This window comes from Lates calcarifer, linkage group LG24 (genome assembly GCF_001640805.2).
Source record: "Lates calcarifer isolate ASB-BC8 linkage group LG24, TLL_Latcal_v3, whole genome shotgun sequence".
In the NCBI taxonomy this organism is placed as follows: Eukaryota; Metazoa; Chordata; class Actinopteri; family Centropomidae; genus Lates; species Lates calcarifer.
Window position 1 is genome coordinate 13952682 of NC_066856.1, and position 26198 is coordinate 13978879.

At 39.6% G+C, this 26198-nt stretch overlaps 1 protein-coding gene across 1 annotated transcript in view; it reads left to right on the top strand.

The window, feature by feature from the left end:
- malrd1 (MAM and LDL receptor class A domain containing 1) overlaps positions 1-18903 on the top strand; it is a 47295-nt gene extending 28392 nt beyond the window's left edge. The window contains 13 exon segments of the mRNA XM_018695342.2: positions 3369-3549; positions 5747-5875; positions 6023-6184; positions 8169-8326; positions 9376-9577; positions 10130-10408; positions 12067-12195; positions 13175-13241; positions 15899-15990; positions 16141-16237; positions 16322-16382; positions 17979-18086; positions 18186-18903. Of these exon segments, the coding sequence (XP_018550858.1) occupies positions 3369-3549; positions 5747-5875; positions 6023-6184; positions 8169-8326; positions 9376-9577; positions 10130-10408; positions 12067-12195; positions 13175-13241; positions 15899-15990; positions 16141-16237; positions 16322-16382; positions 17979-18086; positions 18186-18263 (1743 nt within the window). The 3' untranslated portion in view covers positions 18264-18903.
- The last annotated feature ends 7295 nt before the right edge of the window (positions 18904-26198 follow it).

The window sequence follows — 26198 nt, forward strand, 5'->3', positions numbered from 1 at the left end:
CCAACAGTATAAAGAAAAATGTATTTTCTTTTTTCTGTGAGGAATATGTTACTTTTCAAACATCATATTTCATATTTCACATTTCATATTGTGAGAACAGGCAGTTTGTTTTCCTTACTTACTGACAGATGCATTTTGAATCAGCATGCCATTATGGTGATTGAGATAAATTACTTTCAACGAAACTACATAGCCTGCCATTAGCTCATTTATATAGTTGTATATGGTGTTGTGGTTTCAAATGTGGCATGCCATTATGGTGAGCCAAGCATCTTCCCATCAGCCAAACAGAAGACGTTCTACCCAAGTAAAACATAGCATGACAAGGCTAATCATTTGAACATGTTCTTGATTTGAAGCACAATCCTATCACGAAAACAATATGCTAATGTGCCCTTAATGTTGTAACGTTATTGAACTAAGCAGAGACTGAGTAAAAAAAAGCAGTTGCACTCTGAATTGAAGGTGAGTCGACACAAAAACAGCTGCCAGCGCTTCCATAAAATGAAAAAGCCATGAATACAAATTGGATTTCAGCTTAGTGGAACATTCAGTGTATGGTAAAGACATTCAGGATTTCAAAATTTCAATAAAATAAGCATTTTATTGTGATTACAACTTTCTTTGTTCTTTTTTGGCCTCTTGACTGTCACCAGGGGGATAATAAAATGAAATTATGCAAATGGATATCCACTCTTCACTTTCAGCAAACTGAATTTGTGGTTGCGTTTCCCTGCCTGCGAGTTCAAGAAATGAAGCATCAAATTGATCGAATAAATGCCTTGACTGATATGCCACCCAGACATCAAGTGTGAGCTACGTATGCCGGTATCATACACTTGTCAGTCGCTCTAAGGCTGGTTTTATGGATTGAGCCTTTACTCCATGACATAAATCTGGATAAGTCCTGCTGTAACGCTGCCTATTAATCTATGCTCTACTCTCACAGTAACAAGATTATTTCAAGCCAGGGCTCCATTGGCGTAAAGCGGAGGAGACAGCTTGTGCATGCCTCACCCAAGGGTGCATTTTAATAGGCTTTCAAACTGCAGAGTAGGATGTGACATTGCTAGTCCTCTGGTTTTGAGTACATTAGACCAGGTCTCTTTCACTGCAGTCAGTCCCCTGGAAACATCTTACAACTTCAAGTACAGTAAGTTTGATGTCTTACTCGGTGAGAGCTTACACTGCGTGTGATGTTCAACAACAATGTCCAAAAAGTTTCATACTGCTAAGATTGATTCTTGTCATTGCACTGCCTTAAAAGTGAATTAATGATGTAATGTGATAGACCTGTCAATCATTGTGTCACCTTTGAAAAGACCAGAGAATGAGGAAGCTGTTATGAATTACTGCAGAGCTAAAACAGTCTTGATATTAGACTCATGAACTTAAGGAGGATGGGTTCTTAAATCTATACTTTCCTCTATTAAACACTCTGTGATTTAACCAGGCAGTGCTTCTCCATATTGACCTGAAGCTGAAGTGGATTTTCACAATCACTCCAATCACCTCAAGTGAGAAACAAGATAGAAAGTCTGTGTGTGTTTCCACAAAATGGATATAATTCAGAGAGAGAGATGCAAATAAGGCCTTTCCTCCTCTCAGTCGGATAACAATTAGCTGTCAGGTTGCTTACAGAGCCATGTGACGCGTCAGGCTCCTTTGGTTTTATACTTAAAGAATAAGGCTGCCTTTTTTTTCCATGAAAAGAAAGGTCAGTCCATCTCCTAATACCTTCTGACTTCCCTACCCTGTCTGTGGCACTCAGCCCAAAGTGCTGGTTCCTATAACCATGCCTGCAGCTCTGTGAGGCTGTGCTTTGTAGGTTCACCTTCCAAGTATAGTCTGTCCAGCTGACAGGGATGTCATAAATTTTGCTGATAAAGTACTGGGCAAATTGAAATTTGACCTGATGATGGTACTAAAAGAAAAGTCAGGGTATCACCAGTCATTAGGATTTGTCCGCTCCAGACCATGAATGCCTGGACCAAATTTCACTGCAATCCATCCAATAGTTGTTAAGATATTTCTGTCCAGACCAAAGTGGCAGATCACCTGACAGACCAACACTGCCATCCATAGAGACCAGCCAGTAACATGGCTAAAAACAGATCACAGAAATACCCTCTGGTTAAAAAAAAGGCTAAATAATTTCCTGAGAACAGCTAGGCACTGTAGTTTTTAGCAAATATTACTCATATAGGTGTAAATAGTGTTGTTCTTGAGGTCTATTATAGCTGCAGATTTGGTGCTCTAGTGACTAGTTTGTCATAAAGAAGAAACTTGTCAGCCAGTGCACTGGTATGGATCGCTAATATGTTTTTAAAACATCTTCAGGTTAACCACAAAGAGCAGTACTTGGATATACAGACAGTACTTGTTAGTAGGATTAATTCTTTGTTGGTTTTGGTCCTTTGTTGACTGTTTCATATTTTTAATGCATTGTTTTACCTTTGCTTTATGTTTTTTATGTATATAACTGTTGCAGAGAAGGTGTTATCACATTAATGCAGATTTTTCCTTTCCTTTCTACCTTTTTATCCCTCCTTCTGAGAGGATTGTCTGAGCTGTCTTTTTAGTTCTGTACTATAATGTTTCTTGTCACTGTTTATGATACATTAGGTATAACCTCTATGCTACCATTAAAACTTAATAAAGGACAGAGAGAGCAGTTTTTTACTTCTGATTCTACTACCTTTACCATAAATTCTGTGCTAATTCCTCATATTCTTGAGTAAAAACAGTCAGTCTTTAATATGATGCCATATGACTTTGTAAATGTCTCATTCATGTTCTTGACACGACATTAAAAACTGGCGATGAGACGCTGGCTCGTAACACATCGATCCACAAAACCCCTCTCAAAGTCACATTTGTTGTTTGATGATTTTAGTCGTGTTTTAGTGCCCTGCTTGTATCATGGGAAAAGACAGAGAGGACTTACAGAGGAGTATACATCAGCCTGTCTTTTAATATGTTCCATATGTAGCATGAGAGAAATCCATTACCATAACTCAGAACACAGTGAATAGCAGGTCTCAAGGCAAGGGAACTTATTACTACGATGTTATGCTAATGAGACTTTAATGACTCCTCTTAGACGACGTTCACTGTTTCTCAGCAGCAGCAGTCTGTCCACAAGTTAATTTAAGCTCATTTTAACTTAAAGTTCTTTACTCTTGACGTTTGACTCAATGATACAAATACTTTATATTTGTCATAATTGTCACATCTGTAACTTTGAATCCACTTTGAGGCTCTTTGAAACAATATTACAGCTGACGTTTGCCCCAGTGGTGTAACCAGAGCAGTATGTGAAATGCCACCACATGATGATCTCCTGTCATTACTGCTCTTCTCCACAGACAGAGAACGATTTGTTGGAAGTGTGGAATAAAACAGGGCATCAGGGGAATAAGTGGAATCGAGCTGAGATCCCCCTGAGGAAGCTGAGGAACTTTGAGGTGATATTTGAAGGGATTCGCTCGAGGGATGTGAGTGGAGGAGCAGCCCTGGATGACCTGGAGTTCATAGACTGTGCCCCAAGTAGGTGATATATTTTTTAAAGCACTAAAGACATTAAAGACTGAGCCAAAATCAAATATAAAAAACAAGCTTAAAAGACAAACTGGAATAATATTAAAGGTCGGACTGGAATGAAAGACAGATGCTACATATACTAACTGAAACAATACTAATGATACTACAATACTACAGGTTAAGTGCAGCCTCACAGAGCTGCAGACTCTTAGATATAGACTAGGTTGTATGATAGAGGGGGGTGGCATACATGGCAGGGTCACAAATTTTTCACAGGTTTGTTTGCCCGAGAGGACAACATTAAAAAGCCTAATGGTATATAACTGCCATTGTAATGAGCACTATAGACTGTACTGATAATTTACTATTTTAAAAAGGCAGTCAGCAGGATCTGCAACCATACTACCATCCCCACTGCTTTTGTGATTTATACAAACAATAAAGTCAGATTTTCACAATAGAGACTAGTCAGCTAAACAATTACAGCCAAGATCCAACAAACAAAATTTGGTGGAAATAATAAAAGCCTGCAGCTTTTTTTTACTGCCTCATTGGCTTATAAATTAGGGTTGCTGGCCTTTTTTTTTTTTGCAGAGGTGCCTTTGCAGCACTGTCATCTTTGATTTAGGTGTTTAAAATGCAAGTACTGTAGGTGAGAAGTAAGTAGATGGAAAGTGTTTCGAAATTTCATTGTTCCAAAATGGAGCACTGGAGTGGAACGTTTTTTAAAGCCAGAAATCTCACCACCTGGCAAAGTAATCAGAGTCACTGCTATTCAGCAAACCTCTGCACATATATTACAATCGCTTTGTGCAGAGTGGCAGCACAAATCTTTCTTACCGCCTCTTTAATCTAAAAGTAGCTTTAATTTGACTAAACTTTTAAAAGTTTAAGAAAAAATATTAACGCTTTATTAACGGTAAGTCGTTAACTCATTGACTGACTCAGTTTTTCATACCAGGCCGTGTCTAACTTTGGCTAAAAAACCTTAACCTTGTCTTTGAAGATCGCTGAACCCATGAATCGACTCTTTGTAAATGGGAGATTAAAGTACACCAGCAGCTGACGTAAGCCCTTCCAAATTCAAGGTTTCTTAGAGCACCTGAATAAGTAATCATAGCAGTAAAAGTGGCCTAGAAAATACCAAACTACTATATTTCAACATATATTACAAAATTAAATGACATTAAACTTCTCTACGACTTTCCCCCATCCTTGTTTTTATCAAATTATGCTTCCACTGTATCTTCACAAGTGAGATATAATTATGCTGTGAAATTATTTTATGATCTCTCCAGCTGATAGCTCGGGGTGTGAAACTGATTCTGTCACTGACACACTCAGTATACGGACAGAGAGAGAAAGATAGAGCTAGTATGACTTAGAGGGAGAGCGCTCGATTTTCCTTGTGATGACAGTCACTGTCAGCCACCGTTTGATGTTTATGTCTGAGACAGATGTTCCACATTAAACAGGACCTGGCACAAGGCTGGACACCATGTGGGATGTGTCCTGGCTCTGCCAAGGCTCTCTCCAATACACAAACTATAAACACACTTACATACAGAGACATAAATACTGACCTACAGACAAGCAGAGACATAGATCAAAACAGGCTGAGAAGCTGACAAGCAGACAAACTGTCTGTCCAAAACTAAATGACACTTACACACAACTTCCATCAAATATAAATGCGTGCCAAAATGGGTTTTCAGTTTATTCTATGATGGTATTAACCCACGCTGACCTCCTGGAATGAAGTTCAACTCTTTCCTCATTTCAGTCATCATTTAATGTCTCTGCCTTTGAAGTTTAAGAGTGCACACATATCACATGCAAATATTGTAGTTGGATGTGTGGTTTCTCTGATCCACCTGATCTCTTTTCCTTCCTCTCTGTTCTGTCTCAAACAAGGCAGAGCTGGAGGAAGGAGGCTTTGATTTCCCTGACAGGCCTTCGTCTGCCTTTGTTTACTGTCTTCTCTGCTGCTCAGGCCCTTTGGTGCACAGATGAGGAAGGCTGTGTTTTAATGAGACACAGTTGTTCATCGTCACATTTTAGATTTAATTGATCTGAATGGAAAAGGGTGTACATGCTCCTGTCTAATGGGCCAGTCCTAAAAAAGATGAACTAAGAAGACAAACATGAATCGTAATCACTTCCCCTTCATCTCTGGTTCTGTGTTTGTCTGTGTGTGTTTCAGATGCTGTGGAGCCAGTCAGCTGTCCTGCAGTCACAGACTTTGTGTGTGACAACGGCGACTGCATTGAATCCCACCTGGTGTGCGACGACAAGGCCGACTGTGCTGATGAATCAGATGAGATGGACTGTGGTGAGAAGAGATGGGAAATAGATTTCTTTGGCACTGGGAGCGAATCTGTCTTATTGTAGAGCTGAAAAACAACTTTCAACTCTCACTTCTCACCCTTTTTTTCCATCTCTCTCTTGCTCTCTCTCTATCTGTCTGTCTGTCTCGTAGACCATATTGCTGCATTGCCAGGTGCTTGTAATTTCAACATGGATGAAAACCAGTGGGAGGAGAGCTGCCAGCTTTCTCAGGGCCTTGATGATGACTTTGATTGGAGGATAAGTCACCAGACTGAGACTCCAGGAGCTGGACCTCATGCTGACCACAGTCCTGGTCAGTAACCACTCTGTTGTTACCCATGTCTCCTAGAAATTACATGTATATACAAGTCCTCAGGGACATAGGTTTGTGAGTTTCACTGACCTTTGACCTCTTCATCATGACAGAATGAGCATATAAATAGCTGTAAATTTACACTAAGGATCTTGTTTATATTCAAAACTCACTTCATGTGTTTGCTTTCTGCCTTGTTTTTTAGTCAAAGATTAGTAGTGCTGTCAAAAAACACACATTTGTCAAAATTAAGACCAAACAACTTCTGCATCTTCCTGACATGCTCCTTGTTTTCAGCTCTCAGGCAGCGCGGCACCTTTGTAATTACAACTTGACAGCTGGGAAATAGGAGCTTCTGACAAGCATGTGAAGTCAGGGTTAATAATTCATCCTGATCAATGTCATACTGAGTCAAACTGAGCTTAACAGCAATGGACTTGTTGTTTAACTTGTACACACTGATGCTGCTGCATCAAAACATGATATTTTGCCACTGATGAAATTAAAAAATGGTGAAATAAATCACTTCCACTGGTGCTGAGATTATAATTGCCCTCATTTATACTAGGCAATGTAAACCTTCATGTACCTATGAGTTTGCCTGTAATTTTCCATTCATTAATTATTGTCCTGTACTGTGTCAGTATTTCTTCAGTTTTTTGATGCTGCTTGTCTGGTACATAAAGGATAGCAGCACGAAGATAATAAAAAAAAACAAATTAAACTTTTGTATAGCAGGAACAAAACTATTTAGCAGTGTACAGTTTGCTTTATTTCAAAAGACAAAAAGCAACGCAGAGCGATGAGCCACCTCAGTCAGTAGGTGACTGACAGTAGGTGGATTTAAGGCTTGATCAAAAGAAATTTAATTGTCATCAATTTTGATAATCGATTAATGATTAAACATTTGCTGTTTGCTTCTTTCTCTGTCATATTTGATTATAAAATCAATTTCTCTGACATATTTTTTGACTTGTGTTACTTATTCATTGTAAAAGTAATTGGCAAATTAATAAATTCCTGTATGAACATTATCATTAGTTGCATATTTCAAAATGTTCTTGAATGTACTGAGAGATTTATAGTGTTTAGACTGGAGGCTGCTTGCAGAGACAATGTAGACTGGAGGAGGTCTGATAACACCGAGTCATCATATCACTCAATATATTGCAGTAATTGACCATAAGCTTGAGGACATACCAGTGCACTCACTTAACCAGTTGTCCTTTCCTGCGTTGTACTGTGGCTATAATTCCTCCTTATATTGGCTGTCAGTGTATTGCAGAGTCCACGCCCACTTCTGATTGGCCAGTTGAGTTTATTGATTGGAGAGATGAATCTGGACACTGGGCGCTGTGTCATAGAATGAACTGATGATCTCACTACAGCGCAGATCAATAGACCTGGTCATCTGTAACACACACACACACGCACACATACAGGAATTTCCATTATCAGATGATGTTAAAATCTGAATGACGAAGCAACACCTGTGTACATAGCACTTATTGGGAAACAGTTTTTACATGAATGAATGCCCAGGCTTTATTTTGATTTTCATTTTTCGAGTCAGGGAGGAAGAATCCAGTGTTGTGTGTGGGAGCACAGTTTGCTGTGTGCTGTGGATTGTGCTGGCCTTAAATCCCCTTTAACTCATGTGGAAAACTCCCACTTTGTTCTGGCATTGCACAGATGCCGTCTCATCTCTGAGCCTAGCCGAGCTGAAGAAGCTTTGTGGAGCTTTTGGCCGTAGGCTACAACATTTCACACAACGGCACAAATGTTTTATTCTGTCCAAATATCATGTATATTGGAATCAACAGAAGAGAGTTATTGGATTTCTTTCTCGCAGTAAAACTGAAATTGAATGGTTGAGCAGGGTTCAGCTGTGGATATTCTTTCACTGCACAGTAAAATATTACTCAAGCACTTATATAAATGTACTGCAAATGTGAAGTGTTGTGTACTGTATTTATCTCCAAAGGTGGTGGAGGGAAGTTCCTGTATATACACTCAGCCACTCAGAGGGAGGGCGACGTTGCCAAGCTGACCACCAGGAGACCATTTCCAGCCAGCATTGGCCTGTGTCACCTACGCTTCTGGTTCTTCATGCACGGCTCGGACAGGATGGGAACGCTGAAGGTGATGTCACCAGCGCCACATTTCCAGAAATCATTTAAAGTCTTTTTTGTTCTTAGTTTTTTATCAGGCATCAAGCTTCTAAACATGTTTTCTGTTTTTTGTCATTTGCTGCCAGATGATCCATCACAGTCATCCTGAAGGCTTAATTTGGTTTTGTCAGAAAAAAATCCTTGTCCTGTCTCACTGAGCCTCTCACCATGTTACACTCTGCTTACTGTCAATCACCCGATACCCACAGGAAAGAATGAAAGTCTCCCTGCCAGGAAATAATCCATCAAAGCACATCACCTTACAAACTGTATTATCATATCCATCTTTTCAGGCCTTTTTTAGTTGTCTTTGTGAGCTGGGTTAATTTCAAAGCAACAAACAATAAGCAAATGTTAAAAAAAAAAGAAAATAATTAGAAAGGATATGTGCTAAAAAAAAAAAAAAAAAACTACATGTAGCTGTAGGCTAGGTGCTCGTAAATGTGCTTTAATTCAAAATGGCACCAGTATTCTCTTTTTACGATTAAAGAAATTAATCATTAATCAATACGGTATAAAATTAAAGATTTGCTTGTCTATCAGGCTTTGTTAAAAACTGTTCACTTATACCTCTGGAGGGGGAAATACATATTAGACAACTGTCAGCAAACACCAACTAACCCACTGTAATTGTAGGCTCTGAAATTCAGAGACTTAAACATTTGCCTGAAACTCTCCAGAAGATATTGAAAAAGGGAGAAATTAGTTTGATGTGAGAGGGATGTGTATGTTTTAAAACAAGGGACGAGGATCATTAATAGGATGTAACTAAGTATATTTTATTCAAGTACAATCTGTGGTACTCGTAATTGAGTTTTTCCATGTACTGTTACAGTGCATTATTCTCCAATTCCACTACAATTCAGAGAGAAATATTGTTTGTTTTTCTCCACTACATGCATCTGACAGCTATAGTTACTTTGTAGATTAAGATTTTATGCACAAAAACTTTATTGTTTACATGCAGACAAAAATACGTTTCTATTTCTGTTTCGTACTGCACCTCCTCCTGTTCTATAGGTCTACACTGTTGGACCCAGTGGTACAAGTCTGTTGATGTGGGCAGCCACAGGAAACCATGGCAACCAGTGGACATACGCTAATGTCGTCCTCTCCAACCCAGCACCTTTCACAGTGACCTTCCAGGCAGAGGTGGGTGGAGACATATGGACAGACATCGCCCTGGACGACATCTCCTACACCACAGAGTGTGTGGTTGGAGGTAAAGCTATTAAAGTTTTTTTCTTTCTTTTTCTCTGCGGTCTTTTTGCCCTTGCACTTTCAATTAAGTTTTTTTTCTTTGTTTTTTCCTCATTTCCTGCTCTGCCAGCACTGTGCTCATTTTTCATGCTTTTCCCTCCAATTTTCACCTTCTCCCATTTCCTCTTTTTCCACATTTTCTTGTCCTTCGACATTCATGCTCCTCTCCTCCGTTTCCATATAAATCGTGTGGACCCTCGGGAAGAGTGTAGTGAGTTAATGGAGCCTGTTGCCCTGCAGGTCCATATAAATTCACTGTGGAGACTGGGTCAGCACTGGGGGACAGCACAGAGGTCAATGGGGAGGAAAAGCAATTACATTTATATTGTGTTGTTTCCTCACTCTCACCCCTCTGATCTCCCAAAACCCATGTACTCTCTGTGTCTCAAAACAGTCCTCTGAGATTCCTCACTTAAGGATGTCTGCTGTGAGTGGACTAAATCAGTATGTGAACAGCACGTGCATGTGTATTTACGTACGTGCATGTATCTTTTCCTGTGATGTGTCACCTCAGGACCAGTAACTCCTCAGCCTCTGACCTGCGGTGCGGACCAGTTCCAGTGCGCCTACTCCTTTCAGTGCATCCCAGAGAGCTGGCAATGTGACGGAGAGCCTGACTGCGCGGATCAGTCTGATGAAGAGCACTGTCCGACCTCTGTGCCTGGTACTATTCCCCCTCAAGACCGCTGTCCCACAGGGTATTATCAGTGTTCAAACAATCGCTGCCTCCCTTCCATACTGCGCTGTGATGGAGTCCCTGACTGTCCTGACGGAGAGGATGAGTACAGTTGCCGTAAGTATGTGTGTGTCTTTGTCAAGTGGGGGCAGAAAAAACATTTTAGAAGTCTGCCCATATTAAATAATAGATAGTAACAAGTATATGGTACAACAACTTAAGTGTTTGCTTACAAGTTAGAGGTGTGAATTACAATCACTTTAATGATTTGGATCATTTCCTTCAGTTCAGCTTAAATGTTTTTCAGTGCTTATGTGAGTAAGTGAACACATCACAGTTCATACGGCCAGCACATTTAGTGCTGATTATGCTGTTTGAACTGTTATGTTCAATTCATTATTAAACTAGTCTACACAAGCATTACTTAGGTTAATGCCTCAGCAGCCTATTATTTGTGACAGTTAAAACATAATGATCACAGCTGTGTTGACAAAGGTGCTCTCCATCACCTGTGAGGGAACTGCACTGCTAAAAGCTACTAACTCAGTTAGTGACTATGGTTATTCAGTGTAGTCAGTTCACTTTTCAAGATTCTGTGTTAACATTAGTTGGTACATGTGTCAGTAGTGTCTGAAAGCAACTAAGATCTTTGTCATAAATTCTTATAAATTCCCTTGAACATGGTGGCCACTGAGCTAAACAGCTTCATCTTCTTCCAGAAACTTCTTGGTTACTCTGGATAATTCACAGATTTCACTGTGAACTGCTTTCATTGGAGCTACTTTCTACTGACGATAGTTTATAGTTCCCATAAAAACTGCTGACAGTGGGTTCTGTTGATCAACCAGGGTGCCAGTACCTCTTTTTTTGGAAAGAGATGTTGCTGCTGAACTTTTTTAAATGTGATTTTTCAGTATTATAAGCTCCACAAATTCAATTTCATTCACCGTCTTTGTATTGAAGTGGAGACTGAAATCTCGCAGATGCATATCTTAAAATCTGGGCACATAACACAATATAATATCTACATGACTGAATATCAATACAGATAGGTGAGATTAAAGCAAGCTCAGTTACTTTGCTGATCTAATATATGTCCTTTAATTTGAAACAGTCAGTCAGTCAGTCAGTCAGTCAGTCTTTACCTTTGAAGCCCCAGTAGACTTTATTACATTTTTTCAGCCTGTTAATGATCCTCGTTGTTGTTGTGGAGTGCATGGTTTTACCCATCTCCTCATTTGTTTAATTCTGTCCTTCCTACCCCTGACTTTTAAATCACATCTTAAAACCCATCTTTTTCTGACAGCCTTTAAATCTCTATGTTACATTTATTTACCTACTCATCTTTACTTTCATTATTTAAATGCATTTTAAAGCACTCAGCATTTCTTGTTTTTAAATGTGCTTTTAGAAAAATTGATTTGACATGACTGGGTTCTTGGTGGACAGCAGGTTTATATTACCTGGCAAGAGACAGATTGGCCTGGAAGTGGTTTGTTTGGCTGTAGAAGTGGAGTGAATTTTCATGCAGGAACTGATATACTTTAAAAACCCCCACTTGTGAGACTAATAATGATTATCCACTGAAGGAAATTAGGAAAGCATACACACATTAGCTCACAGATTAGGATCAAAGTGTCAAAGCAGCTTTAAATGCTCTAATCCCTTTATAGTATGCTCATAGTGATCTGTGAATACACCACTCAGACAGCCTGTTCCCCCCTCTACATATTTTACCAATTTTCCCCGTCTCTGCCTCTCATTTTTTCCACCAGCTCTGCTGCAGTGTGAGCTGGGAGAACTGGTGTGTGAACGAGGTTCACCTGGTTGTATCCCACTTCAGAAGCGTTGTGACCACTCAGCCGACTGTCTTCCTTTCCACTCTGATGAATCCAGCTGCAATGGTAACATGTTTTTACTTACCTTCCCCCTTTTAAGCTTTTTGTTGTTGTACATTTTTTACATTTTATGATTGCCTGGCCTTGAAGACATGTGACAAGTGGTACATACTGTGCCTTTCACTTTGGTGTATAGTTCAGTATGTAGTTTCTGCTTCCATCAGTTAATTTCAGATTCTAAATCATTGTGACATTCAGTTAAAATATGTTTTTCTAGCTGGATGACAGGCTTTCCTTCTTTTATGTCTTTGTTTACATTTAGAAAGGTTTTTTAAAAACATATATTTTTAATTTAATTATTAAATGCTGTTGTTCTTTTCACCACATTATACTCTCATGAGTCACCAGTCGCTTTTGACTTAAGTGTTGCCAAAGCTTCATTCATGCCTTCTCATTCCCACCCAAAGCAGTGACTCTCAGGACATTTCAAGACTGGCTGTTTAGTCTTCAAAGCACACCTCACAGGTTACTGCGTGCTGCCAAAATCCATTAAATCCTCCGCTTCCCTGCATTTTCAGGAACAAGACCAAACCTCCCATTTATCCTGCATTCTCTGCCAAGCCAAAGTTACTTTATCAGGGGCTGAACAGGACTTCAGGGTTTCATAATGGTGTTTCACACATGATGATTATTTAACAGGCAGCCCTTGCACAACCTATGGGGGCGAGAATATTTGTCATCAGACATACAGGAGGAAAATAGACGTACTAAAGAATTTTTGTGGTGTCGTGTACATGCTGATGCTATCTGCAGAGGTTAATGGATGAGATTGTACAGTGCACAGTTCCCCCCTTCAGCAACATAAGTCACTGATTTCATTTTCTTATGCCAGGGCAGCAACATGCTTGAATGTGCCTCTGTTTTCCTGTCAGGTGAAGAGAGAAATGGAAGATGACAGAAAAACAGAGAAGAGGAGAAGCTTTGGAAGATTTCCTTTGTGTGTGTATATATGATATTCAGCAGTTTCTTTATGTGTAATTTGCAGCTTGTCCTCCACTGTATTGCCTGGATCATGGGTCATGCCTTGTAGAGAGACATGGGCCTGTTTGCATGTGAGTAACACTTCACCCAGACACACACAAACCTGCATTCATAAGAAGACTAATGTACACACTCAGTCACATTCATAAAAATGCGCAAAGAAAGATAAGTACCATGTCTCTTCTACCCACTCCCCCTCCCACCCTTTATCTCTCTTTGTGAGACTTAAAACATGGAAATCCCATCAGCCTTGTTTCTTTCCTTGGAAAAGACACGCTCCATGAAGCATGTGGGAATCTGCTTATCCCCCACAGCTTAACCAGGGTGGTTCTGCCTTCATTTATCCACCACTGCAGTGTTCCCTGGGAATCTCTGATGGATTCTCCTGGTCAATATTTAAACACGGCCACTGCTACCAATGGTCTTATTGGGTAGACCACAAAAAACTCATGCATCAGATTAATCTGCTGGGAGGCTGTAGGTTGTCTTGGGACCGTCTGTATTCCCTTTCAAAAACACATGGAGAGAAACACCACGCTCGCTCTGTTGGAGGTTTTTTAGGAAGCTCATGAATCTAGTTGTCTGCATCAGCAGCCTGGAATGTCTGCAATGAAATATTTCATTATAAAAGTAAGAATGCAATTATGGGACTTTCTGCCGGATCTGCTAACATCATTATACGCCAGCGAATCCTCTCTGAAAGATTTGCATTTCTCCGTTCTTGTGTCAAAAGGCTCAATTCTCCCAAAAATTGATGTGAATTGTGCAGCAGGCGAGATACGTGTTCTCATGTTGTCACATAAATAACTGTTTGCCATTTCACTGAGATGTTTGACAGCATTTTTTCTTGTTTTTTGTTGTCATATTTTATGATTTCATTGCCATATTTTGGCAGGGCAACTTATACAGTTCAGCAGTTGATAGGAAAATCCTCTCCCTCCGACAGCTGCCTCAGGGTCTTTATGTGGGTCGTCGTCAGGGATTAACATCCTCCCTTACACCTGTCAGTGTAACATCGCCTATTGTATAGGCTGTATATTTTCTCTTCTAGTATCTGTCACAGACCACTTTGTATTTTAAGAAGTTTTTATACCATCTAACTTCATGACAAATCATTCCCTCTTTATTTCTGTCACACTGCACTGCTGTGATGACACATCAATAGCAGCTTATTGATATTTTGTAATTGCTTTGGGTCCTCAAATGCATCTTCTGACACTGCAAAATTTGTTTCCATCTGGTGATTTCTGAAAGCAGGACTTAAACGTCTGCAGTGTGTTAAGATTTTTATGAAAGCACAGTACCAGTTTAGAATAGGAAAATATTCTCTCATGAGGCCCAGTGTGTCACATTGTGTCACATAATTGTAAACGCAATCCCACTGAAAATGCTGGAACAGGAAAATACTTTGGGTTTCTGAAAAATGAAGATATTTTATGGCTGTTTGTAGCAGAAATCCTGCTCTCATTCTCTCATTCAGCCTCCTTGTCTTCGATTCCCCCTCTTATTTATTCCCCTGTCCAACATTCCCCAATGCAGCGCCGCCACCACTGCTTCCTCATTATGTAACACTCCACCACCGTCGTTCACTGTGTGGTGTGGTATGGTGCTCCTGTAGCTGTTCCAGCATTGATAACAGCCCCCGCTATAGCAGATACCAAGGCCAGTGACTGAGGGCACCTCTGGCTCAGTATTTGCATCACGTCTCCCCACTCTGCTGAGCAGGATCCACCAGGGAACCAGGCCAGGGACGGCCCACTGCCACAGCCAGACTGTCACACAATATGTACCCTGACCCCCACTGAATGATAATGACACAGTCTGGCTTTGCTGAGAGCTGTGTGTTTCGCATTAGAGGGTCGATGTTGCACTGAAATCAAGCTGATACTGAACAGATGTTGACTTGGAGCACAGTCTTCGTTTGGGAGAAGAGGAACTCACTTTCTTTCCCAGTGATGCAGCTCACCAGAGCGGCCAAACTATTTGCAATTAGCCTGTGTTTCCATGCTGGATGTCCAGGAGATAAATCTTACACCATTTGTCTGTTTTTTTTTTTTTTCTCTTTCAAACATGGTGTGAGAGAATTAGTCTTAAAGATTTATTGTAGTCTGTTTTCTTTATCTGTTTTAGTATTGTGCTTTATTTATTTTGTTTCACTTTGATTATTTTATTCTCTTTTTAAAGGACAAAGCTGATGTTATGATATTTTATATTGTCAATAAATCCCACGAATAAACCAAAACCAACAATACATTAGTCTTTCTCTCTCAAGACTTTCCAACTCCCCCACCCTGTTGCAATCGGCCCCAAGCCCATTAATTCTTTCTGAAGATGTAAATCTTAAAAATAGGTCGCAAATATTTTGTTGCTTTCTTTTTTTCAAATGCTTGTTAAATTTCTAAAATAGCTGAGCATTGTTTTTTATAGTTTTGGACAACAACATAGCTCTATGTGCACAGAGGAAGACATATTGGGTATTGGCTACATAAACAATACTTGTTAATTCACGGTTTTGGTTTTTTGTTTTTCTGTGGGATTTACTGGCAATAATAAAAATACAGAATATTACCAGATGTATACTTTAATCTCTACATTTTTACAGTTTATGTTTATACTGTCTTGTTAGCCACCTGTAAACCACATTGAGCTGCACTAACTTGTATGAACGGTGCTATACAAATGAAGCACCATTCGCATCTTTGGACTGTTTCCTTATGTCTGATCACAGGTGTTATCCAGGATGGACAGGAAACCGTTGCCACGTGAGGGAAAAGCCGTCTCTCTCCACCTCCACACCCGAACCAGAGGACACACAGCTAGGTAATAAAGAGGCACACCTCCCTGCTCGTCTCTATTAAACTGTCTCACCTGAATTTATTTACTCTATCTTTCCATAGTCTGTTAATGTCCCTGCAGTTCATTAAAAGGAGTTTTCTTTGGAAGAATTAAACGCACCTCCCTTCTGTTTAGACTCCGTGTATGCTGGCATCGCCATTGGACTGCTGCTGCTCGTAGCTGGAGTCTTCGTCTGCTTTCTGGCCTTATGCAAGAGAAAATGCAATTTAATGTGAGTTCTGGCTACAGCTTCAGCTCCTTTTGCTAATGATTTTGATGATGGAGGTGATAATGGGTACATTTGCTGGCTCCACAGAAAGCCTGACCCGATGGACTACGGGGTGATGGATGACACAGCCTTTGACTTGAGAGCAGAGGTCAGTGCACAGAAATGTCCAATCAATCATCAGCAAATTCTGTTTGAGTAACATTAGGTTTCTCTGCTATCCAAATCTCATTTTAGTACCATTCGCCTCACATTTATTCAATAAGTGGATTTAACATTAGAGGGGGTCAGAAGGTGATCGCTGAGCCTTTCTGCTAGATTACATTTTTGATCTAGGATTATTGATTTTGTGGTTGATGTGGATATTTGTGCTTCTGCGTGTGTTTTATATACACACTGTAGTGCATATACAGCAGACAGACACAATGACTGAACCTTATAACTTGATCAAATGCAACACCACAAGCTGCAGTGCCAAAAATAACCAGTCTATTCAACAGCTTTTCTGATACAGTCTGTGTGTAGCGTGATAAGCTTCAGAAATTGCAAGGCTTTTACACTGGACTGTATTACATTACACAGGTGCAGTGGTGGAAGAAGAAGTCAGACTTTATTTAAATAAAAGTACTAATACAACAATGTAAAAATATTCCAGTACAAGTAAAAGTCTTACATTCAGTGCAGAAGTATTATCAGCAGAATGTCTGAACGTATCAAAAGTTAAAGGTTCTTTTCTGCCAAAAAATGTCCCCCATCACTAATATGATATCTTATATGATTATGTTGTTAATATTGAAGTAGAAAGTGGCAAAAAATGGAAATATTCAATGAAAGAAAAAACCGTCCTAAAGTACTATACTTGAATGTACTTAGTTACAGTCCACCACTTCACTGGTGTTTTTATTTTTGCACCCATCGTGTGCGTGTTTTCTGCAATTTGAAGCTCCACTGTTATTCCTGCTCTCACTGAAAAAAGAGCCCAGCACCAGAGATGATACAATCACAGCTATTCCATTTGGATAATGACTCGTGCATGTGTGTATGTGCATTTATGAGTGTGTGTTTGAAAAAAAAAAAGAAAAAGAAAATGAATAAATGAGGGAACTGTATGTCTGAGCACACACACACATTTTCATCTGCGTGGGCGTGCAGCGAGAGTCATTGGGTAATAAAAGCGAGAGTGATGTCGAGAGCCACAACTGTCATGACTCTGGTGATGGAGCTTATCATGGATTTAATGGTGCTGTTTGAGTGTGTGTGTAATGCAGATGTCCTGATGAAATGCAGGCTCGTGACAATATACATACACTTTACATATTGATACTTAGAATTTGACAAAGCCACATAATTAATATATGTTTGCAATGCCAACAAATGGAAACAGATTATGCTCCAGCACATGTAAAGATATTTCAGTATATTCTATATCTGTGCTGGCATGTCTGTACATGTTTGCTTTCATGTGACTGCCAGTTGGGACTCAGCTATAAATAGAGAGGTGTAGGTGTGAACTGGTATCGCCACAACACAGACAGATCTGCTTCAGCTCTCGTTTTACTGAGCAGTAGAAACAGTCTGTGATTATTCCACCTCTGAAAGCTGATGAAACATTTTTATGGAGGTTAGAGGTGTAATTATCGCTGCATAACGGGTCAGTTGGATTTTAATTGCGCCTGCGTTTCATGCACTCTCACACATTAAGGCTCTTCTCATTTTAAGTCAGTGTGTATGATTTTCTTTCCCTCAGCTCCCGTCCCTGGATGAGAGGTCATGCAGGTTTCCCAGAGTTAACCTCAGCAAGAGCGATGGTCAGGGGCTTTCCATCAGTGTCTACCCCTGGAGGAGAGAGGTGGAGGTGAGGTGTCTCTGCTCAGCCTTTTTGGCATTCACTCTAATTATCAGTTCAGAAGTCCGCGACATGATGTATGTCTCTGTGTCTATTTGTCCACAACAGGGCCCAACCTGGAAAAATGCCAACCTGTCCTTCGCCAACCCATTGTACAATTACCCCCATGAAGCTAATGGAGCCTAGCACAAAAGCTCTGAAGCATAAAAACGATGGACTTTACATATTGACACTGCAGTAGATCTGGGTCAGACTCTGTGTGCAAATACTTAATGAGTTTGTCTTTGACTTGCTGAGGTGCCAAGTGGGGGGAAACAATGCAAAGAGTGAGAGAAAGCTCAGATATTTTGCAATCAAATATGTGAATATTCTAATATATTGCTGTGATTTACAACTAAATTATTTTAGTGTTATGTAATACTCCCCACTAATATGGTACTACTTGTTAAAATAAAAGCTGAAAGCTATGTGTCAGGGCTGTAGATAAGCCCATGATTATTGAATTGAAGACCTGGAAAAATTGTGACAAAATAAATCCCAATAAATTGACATTTGAAAAGGTGAACTGCTATGTAGATTCATCTGCAGCAGCTCTGCTCTGTGAAAACAGGATAAAACCTTTAAAGCAAGAATTCAACATTTTTGGAAATATTCTTGTTCTTCACGGGAGTTATATAAGAGAATTGATACGGCAGCTTTGTCTGTATGATAAATATGTAGCTACAGCCAGAAGCTAGTTATTTTAGCTTAGCATAAAGACTGGAAATGGGGAAATTTAATAAAATCCACCTGTAAGCACCCCTAAAGCTTACAGATTAACATGTTAGTTCTTGTTTGTTAAATCCATCAGAAAACACACCCATGAAATTACCCAAAACAGTCAAATGTCAATATAACAGCAGATAACAGGTCCAGATGGACATGAGAACACACTCAATAAGTGAAATTTTGGCCATTTTGTACCTAATACTGCCAGAGTAGCAGATTATTAACAGAACCAGAGTATTCTCACTTGCAGAAATGGTTGTGGTTGCTTTTTGCATGGTGATTAAAGGTTTTCTTTAGTGCTGGCAAAAGCAGAAAACATCCAGTTCATTGAACTGAAAGGCTTCACTGAACACACAGAGCCTCCACACGAAGTCCTGACTTAATTAGTGATCTGTTTTAATCCTCACAAGTGCAAATAAAATAGTTTGCCCCTGTTTTATTCTCAAATTAAAATCCATTACAAGTCAGCATCCTACAGCTGCTTTGTGTGTGGTGTGAGCTGACTTGCTAACTCTCTGTATCAGCCAGCGCAAAGCAGATGGATTATAAACAGCACGGTTAAACCAGTCTCTTGTAAATTTCATGAGTGTTCAGTCATGGCTCTTCTCAGCTGTGTCTCATCAGACATGCCATCATAAATGGCCTTCTCTGACACACTACATGATTACTTACAAGGTCAGACCTTAGAGGGAGTATGCAAAAAATAATAATATGTGCTGATAAAATTCCTGGTTAAAATTCATCTTCTGCTGAACCAATGGTTTGATATTTTGGGAAATATATTTACTTGTTTTGTTGCCAACTGTCATTAAATATGAAGCTGGAGCCAGGAGATAGTTAGCTTAACTTAACATAAAAGACGTAATTAATGGCTAAATAATGAAACATGTTTCTTATCAGAATGCAGTCTTAATTATTCCACAGACCTTTATCATACAGGACATTTTGACATGTCACAGTAGGAAAACCCTGTAAACAGTAAAATGAATTATGGCTGAACTCCATTTAGCTGCTTTAGTTTCATGGTGCTGGTATAGTGCATGTTCACTCACTGTCACATTGTTATGGACACTATGTCAGTAGCTTGACATATTCTATCAGTGGCAACAAACACATTGTGATCTTTTAAGTATTCCTTCCTTTGATTGCTTTTAATGTGATGCTACTTTTGACTTTTGGGGGATGGAGCAGTCATTAATACTCCTAAAGCTAATGTAGGCTCCATCCTATTTATAATAAATTTATAATAAAGGTAAATCTGGTGGCTCCTGCCTGAGTGCTCTTGCACTTAGTCAAAACATAATGAAACACGCTCCCATCCTTTCATATTGGTTCAAGTTCAAGCTATGAATCTTTAATTTTGAGACTTCAGACGACTGCAATCCCCAGTGTCATTGCTGTTTAGACATGTTCTCCATCACTGTGGAGTCTTTGCTGAGTCTGTAGGTGGATTCTGGGTCAGAGATTTATCAGAGGTGCACTGGATCAATTTCAGGCTTTGAGCTGCTCCACTGTTTTATTTTTTGTGCCCTTGCCTTATATTGGCTCTCTGCTCACTTTCCTCTAACTCACTATTCTGCCCTAGAAAGCCAAAAAGAAGACTATGGATTTTGTGAAAACTGAGTTAAGACTGTAATCTGACTTTTTGGCATCTGCTTTACCATGTCAAACGAAAATATTATAGAAATTATTATATTATAGAAATTAATAATTTCAATTCCAAAAAGCATGTAAAATTGATAAAAGGACGAGCAGACAGCTGATGTTAAAACAGGAGACTGAGGTAGCTAATTTAGCAGATAGCCACTGCTAGCTTTCACTAGTCACCTAAGACTAATACTGAATTTACTTGTTTTTTCTCTAGCTGTGACCTGCAGTTAATTGAAAATATAATTTTTTATTAAAAGACTATTCAGTATGTTACTCCATATAACTTGAGGTAGTGTATAAAGTATAATTTATGTGAAAAAGGATGTAAATTGTCACACAGAGGAACTGAGACACAGTGAGCAGGAGAGAGCAAGTGAAAGCTAGCTGGGAGATAGCCACCGCTAGCCCTAGCTAAAGCTAAAACCAAATTTACTTATTGGTATTAATTTTTAAAGGGGGTATTTGGTCGTTTGCCAAGTAAGCTTCAGTCGTCTGACCAGGGCTATTAATTCTGGGCAGTCTGGACCAGGGACATTAAAAGAGATACTGCAGAGACTCCCTATCAGAAAGAGACGCTAGCTGGAGCTTGCAGATTAGCATGCAGACTTCAGCAGAAGAAAAGAGGTGACAGAACTACAGGCAAAACATGGTGTTCCTCTCTCAACCACTGGAGACTGCTTTTTGCAAGTAAAGGAATGAAGTTTGATACTAAACTCCCAATGTTTCTCCTAGACTTGTAAGTAGACAGTTGTTAATGCTAACGTTGGCTATGTAGCAATAGCAAAACTTACAGATAGCTTCTTTACTGTACCGCCTTATCACTGCTAAAGCTAACTAGCTTAGCAAAGTAGAAGTAACTGCTAACTCAGTTTTTATCTTGTTGTTTGGAGTTTAAAATAATTTTTTTCCCCAACTATAATCTGTAATTAGAGAATATTTATTTTTTCTTAACCAACATCTTGGTCAATAAGTTTGTTATTTCATATAACTAACAGAGGCATTAGCTAAATTAAGTCATGTTGGAGAAAAAACACTGCTAAACTCTTGCTAATGGTAACTAGCTTAGCTGAGTAGCATTAACTGCTTTGTCTCTAAATTGTAGATAGATTTATTATTTCAATATAGAAAATTGATACTTAGTAAAACAGAGACACATGTAATCCCTTCTGACAGTAACAGGGACTGTAAATTATCAAAATACACTAGTTCAAATAGACTAGAAAGATGAAAGAGGACATTTAATTAAGATTTTCTCCTGAAGATTGTCCAAAGGCAGATTACAGTATCTGCATTTTTGGATCTTATGTAGATACTTAATCAGTAAAAAACAAAATTGCAACCTTTGCTTGGTTTGCCAACCAGCCTGAAATATTTCAAACAAATTTTCTCAGTTTCTGCAGTATTGAATAAAAATGTATTTACTGGAACTTTAAAAGAAATCTATTCTGCATTTTTATTAGAAAGAATATTGTTATACTGAAGGTTATGCTGGCTGATGAGTTATATAAATGTGTTGCATTCCCCTTCCTCCTATTTTTGTACTGTAATTAGTTTTATCATTGTAAACATTAATAATAATTGCAAAGCCAACAATCCCATAGAAAGGCACCTCTCTGTCTGCCTCTCTGAATCACTAGAAACACCAGCTCAGCCTTTTCACAGCATCAATGTTTGTTTGTCTCACCCCAGTGACATTTGACCTAACAAAACAACAATCAATGGCCTACACAAAAACCTTTTCCACTAACATGCCACCATACACACACACAAACTATGCCACCTTATACTTGCCTTGTCTAGTTTGCACACACTCACATGATGGCCCGCTGACTGAGAATGTGCAGCCATCAATGTTTTTTGTCCTGGGCGAACATTTCTCTGGTAGCTTCGTTATTTGTGCTGTTGAATAGCACACAGGAGAGCTGGTACGCGCCAACCAGCCTTTGTCCTTGTGTTGTTGATAAAGCAAAGTTAGTCAGCTTTTCTCACCGGCGCTATTGTTGTCACATTTTTGTTAATCACAGAGCAGAGTCCATCTAAAGGTCACTGTTTTGTTTGTGTACCGCTCTGCTCTGAGAGGGTCCTGTAATAAATATTCTCCTGTAGAGTACAGCAATGACATTCTTTAAGGATTCATTGTGTCAAAATAGCATTGACTTTGCATCATTTGCATACTTTTTCAGCTGGGCCCTCTCCCATCATGGGCTGTCAACCTGCCATCACAGCATTTAGCCCAATTTCCTTTCCCACTGCAGCTGGGGATGGGGTCACCCAACCGGCCCAGTAAGGTCAAGGTGAAATTTAACCCTCTATCCTTGTAATAACAGCTCTGCGTTGGTTCTTCCATCCTCTTTGGCTGAGTGCAGAGGAAAATGTCTGTTTCTTCTCTCTGTATTGGATGAGAGTGGATGGCGATCAGCCCAGGGGGGCGTCTGCTGACCATTCTTCACTGGATTTCTACAAAAACACCCCAGGTCTCTGCCTCTATAGAGAGCCAAGGACAGAGGACACTGCTGGGCTGCTTTTTTGATGTGATCTCTTGTGGTTTTTGGGCTATAACTGTTTTATCTACACCTTAACTGTCTCCTGTGTTGTGCAATGAAGGTTCATTATGACTTGAAAGAAATTTTGAAGGGTGGTTTATGCATCTTGTACAACCAATTACATTCTATTCTCATGTGCCATAAATATCAACCTGTCTCATGCTCCGGTGCTCTCCCTCATTGTCTGTTGATGCTTGATTAAGTTTCTGACTACAAGACAGAGCAGTCAATATAGCATCAAACATTGCTAAATTGATGAGATTTTAAGTTTATTATTTATTGTTTGCTTCATGAGATACGCAAATGAGGTTTTATAGAATCAATGTTTATTTTGCTGCAGACTGGAGATAGCAATAAATTACTCATGGGAGTTTGATCAATATGTGATCATTTGGGAAGCTTGTGTTGTGCGAAAGGTTTTACGTGAACGACGCCTCCTTAAGAGCTGCTGGAGAAGGTATATTGTTGCTGTTGTTGTTGTGTTTAGAGTTTGGAGGCACTTGTTTTTTACTTGAGCATTTTAATTTTATTCTCTTTATATTTGTATTTCTTCACATTTATTTGGCAGCCACAGCTACTAGCTACTTTTCAGATTAAAAATTTGCACCAAAACACATGATACTTACATACTGTACAATATTTTTACAGTGTGATACTGCACTTGAGTCTGCACTATCATTCTTACATTTCAAGCTATTATTATGTAAAGTCTATCAGAAAGTCGTGTGCTGTACAGCTTGCTGACCATTTCAACTTTCTGTTTGACTGGAAGTGATCTCTGAGGATTTAATGAGGTTAGAGATGTATAGTAAAATATTGAGATAGCAGCAGAAAAATACTTCACCATTTCACCAACATGTAGCATCTTGATAAAGATAGGAGATATGACAAATTCCCCCATAGTCTAAATGCAGGAGTCGGTGGAGTAGAGCAAGTAGAAAGCAAATATAATCTCTGTCTCTCTGCTAGTCTCTTGGAATCTCTCAGTTGAATCTCCTTGAACAATCTGATGATCATGGTGGTTATCATGGTGGGAGGTGATGTGTTACACAATAGCTATTCTGGGGATCACAAAGATAATGAAGCCTGTGATTTTCTGGCCCCTTTGGGCAGCAGAAACAGGCTGTAAACACAAAATTACCATTGACTTTGCAAACATTGCTTATTTACACTTTGAACAGTTCTGGAGCAGCATTATCATTAATTTGGAATCATATCTCTGGCCATCCACTGGATTTAAGTCCCAGCATTCACTCTCCTTTTAGCTTTCCCCAAGGAGTCACTCTCCATTTACCCCTGAGGGAAATACCTGACTCTTTAGCTGCTAAATGCTCCACTATATTCCCCACCTTGTCTCTCTCCTGTTTGGTGCTCACTGATGAGAGTGGTAGAGGTGAGCCAAAACAATAAAACTGTGGTGATCATCAGTTGTAGTAGTCATATGATATGCCATTGTTAATATGAAAATACTGATTGTATCACACAAAAAAATCAGTGTGGGGTTAATATAGGCATGGACACAATAGTGGCTTAACTTTACCCTGCACCAGTGGGTCGTTGTGGCCCAGTTTTGGTGTTATTTATATGGTATGGGTCACCTGATCAGTCTGAATGTTGGATGGTGATTACATCACAGTAAAAAATCTAACACCATATTTACAAAATCCTGGTTTAATTGCACTGAACAAAGGTTTTTGGCTGACATGAAGCATCCATGTTAGCTTGGTTTTAAGGCACCTCTGTATTATGGTGCACCAAGTCAGATATATTGGAGCTTTCAGAAAAATGTCTTTCCCAGTTGTATTTATGACTTGGATGTTGGTGTGAAAGTAAGAAAGAAACTCATAATTACATTAATCCCAATATGAAAGGAAGGTGGCATGAGGCCTGAACAACTCAGGTGCAGACTAAACTACTCTGTGTAGTGGCTCCTGAAGGCAGCAGCAGGCAGAGATGGAGGGACGATACAAGATGAAAAGAAGATATGTTGCACTTTTAAAACAGCTTCATGTGTATTTTCTTGTTTGTTTGTGTATGTCCAAGGTTCATTTACTTGAAAAAGTGTGAAAATCTCAAAACCTTTCTCCCAGCACACCTGCAGTAAAAAATGTTGTGCAATAGAGCAAACCAAGTTTCCACTCAAAGCTAAATGGTTGGGTGCTTTCAGGTCTTGCTAATATTATTATGTGATGGAAAAGCTAATAATCTGCAATGCTCTAATGGAAAGAGAGACACAGAGCTGAGCTTGTTCTCCTCAGTTTTTGCATTTTCTTGCTGCCACACGGCCTCTTTGTTCTCTGATGATTAAGTGGCCAAGCGTCATAAACGCTGTGGTGACATGTTGCTCTGTGGCTCAACAAGTGGGACCCAACTCTAGTTATGAGCAGTCTTTGGAAAATGTACACTCGCCACCACCCTCAGACCTAAGAGCCTTGAAGTTGATGGAAGGCTCCCATTTATTACATTAATTTTGTCACAGATGTTTTGATGCTCTTTAAGGTCACCCTGGGGAGACTGACTGCGGTGTGGTCCGCAGCCAAGCAAAAGTTCACTGCAGCTGCGACTGATCCTTCTTATACGTCACGTAAGGGGAAGGAGCTGGAGAAGGTTTGAGAAGGAGAAAGACAGGCTTAGAGAGAATTTAGAGAGATAGTGAAAGAGGATGCTGAGGAGAAACGGATAAAGAGAGAGACTTTGGAGTGGTCATCTGAGAACTAGCCTGGCTTCTTTTTGCTGGAGTTGTGGAACAAGGTGATTAGAGCGGCAGACTGGATGGAGAGCTGCGGCCGCTGAGTCTGGACTGCTGTGATGATTAAACTGCTGGGAAAGAGTTGCAGAGAGAAAGAGAGGGAGAAAAAAAGAGGAGTATAGAAGTGCATGTGTCTGGATGAAGGAAAGGGGACGGTTTTCCCAGCCTCTGTGGCCACATTGTCAGGGACTAAATCACATTTCATCCTGATACTGGACAGCATGATGTGACTGAGAGATGCTTTATGGCTTAAATGGCCGCACTGCATGTGTCAGCAACAATCTCCCTTTATGACAGAAATATATCACTGAGCAGCTTATGTTTCTTTTTACTTATATCTGGGTGGGATTGTTTGTGTTTCTTGTACAGAAGTTTGATGTACGCCCCTTTGAGTACACAGGACGTGTGTGT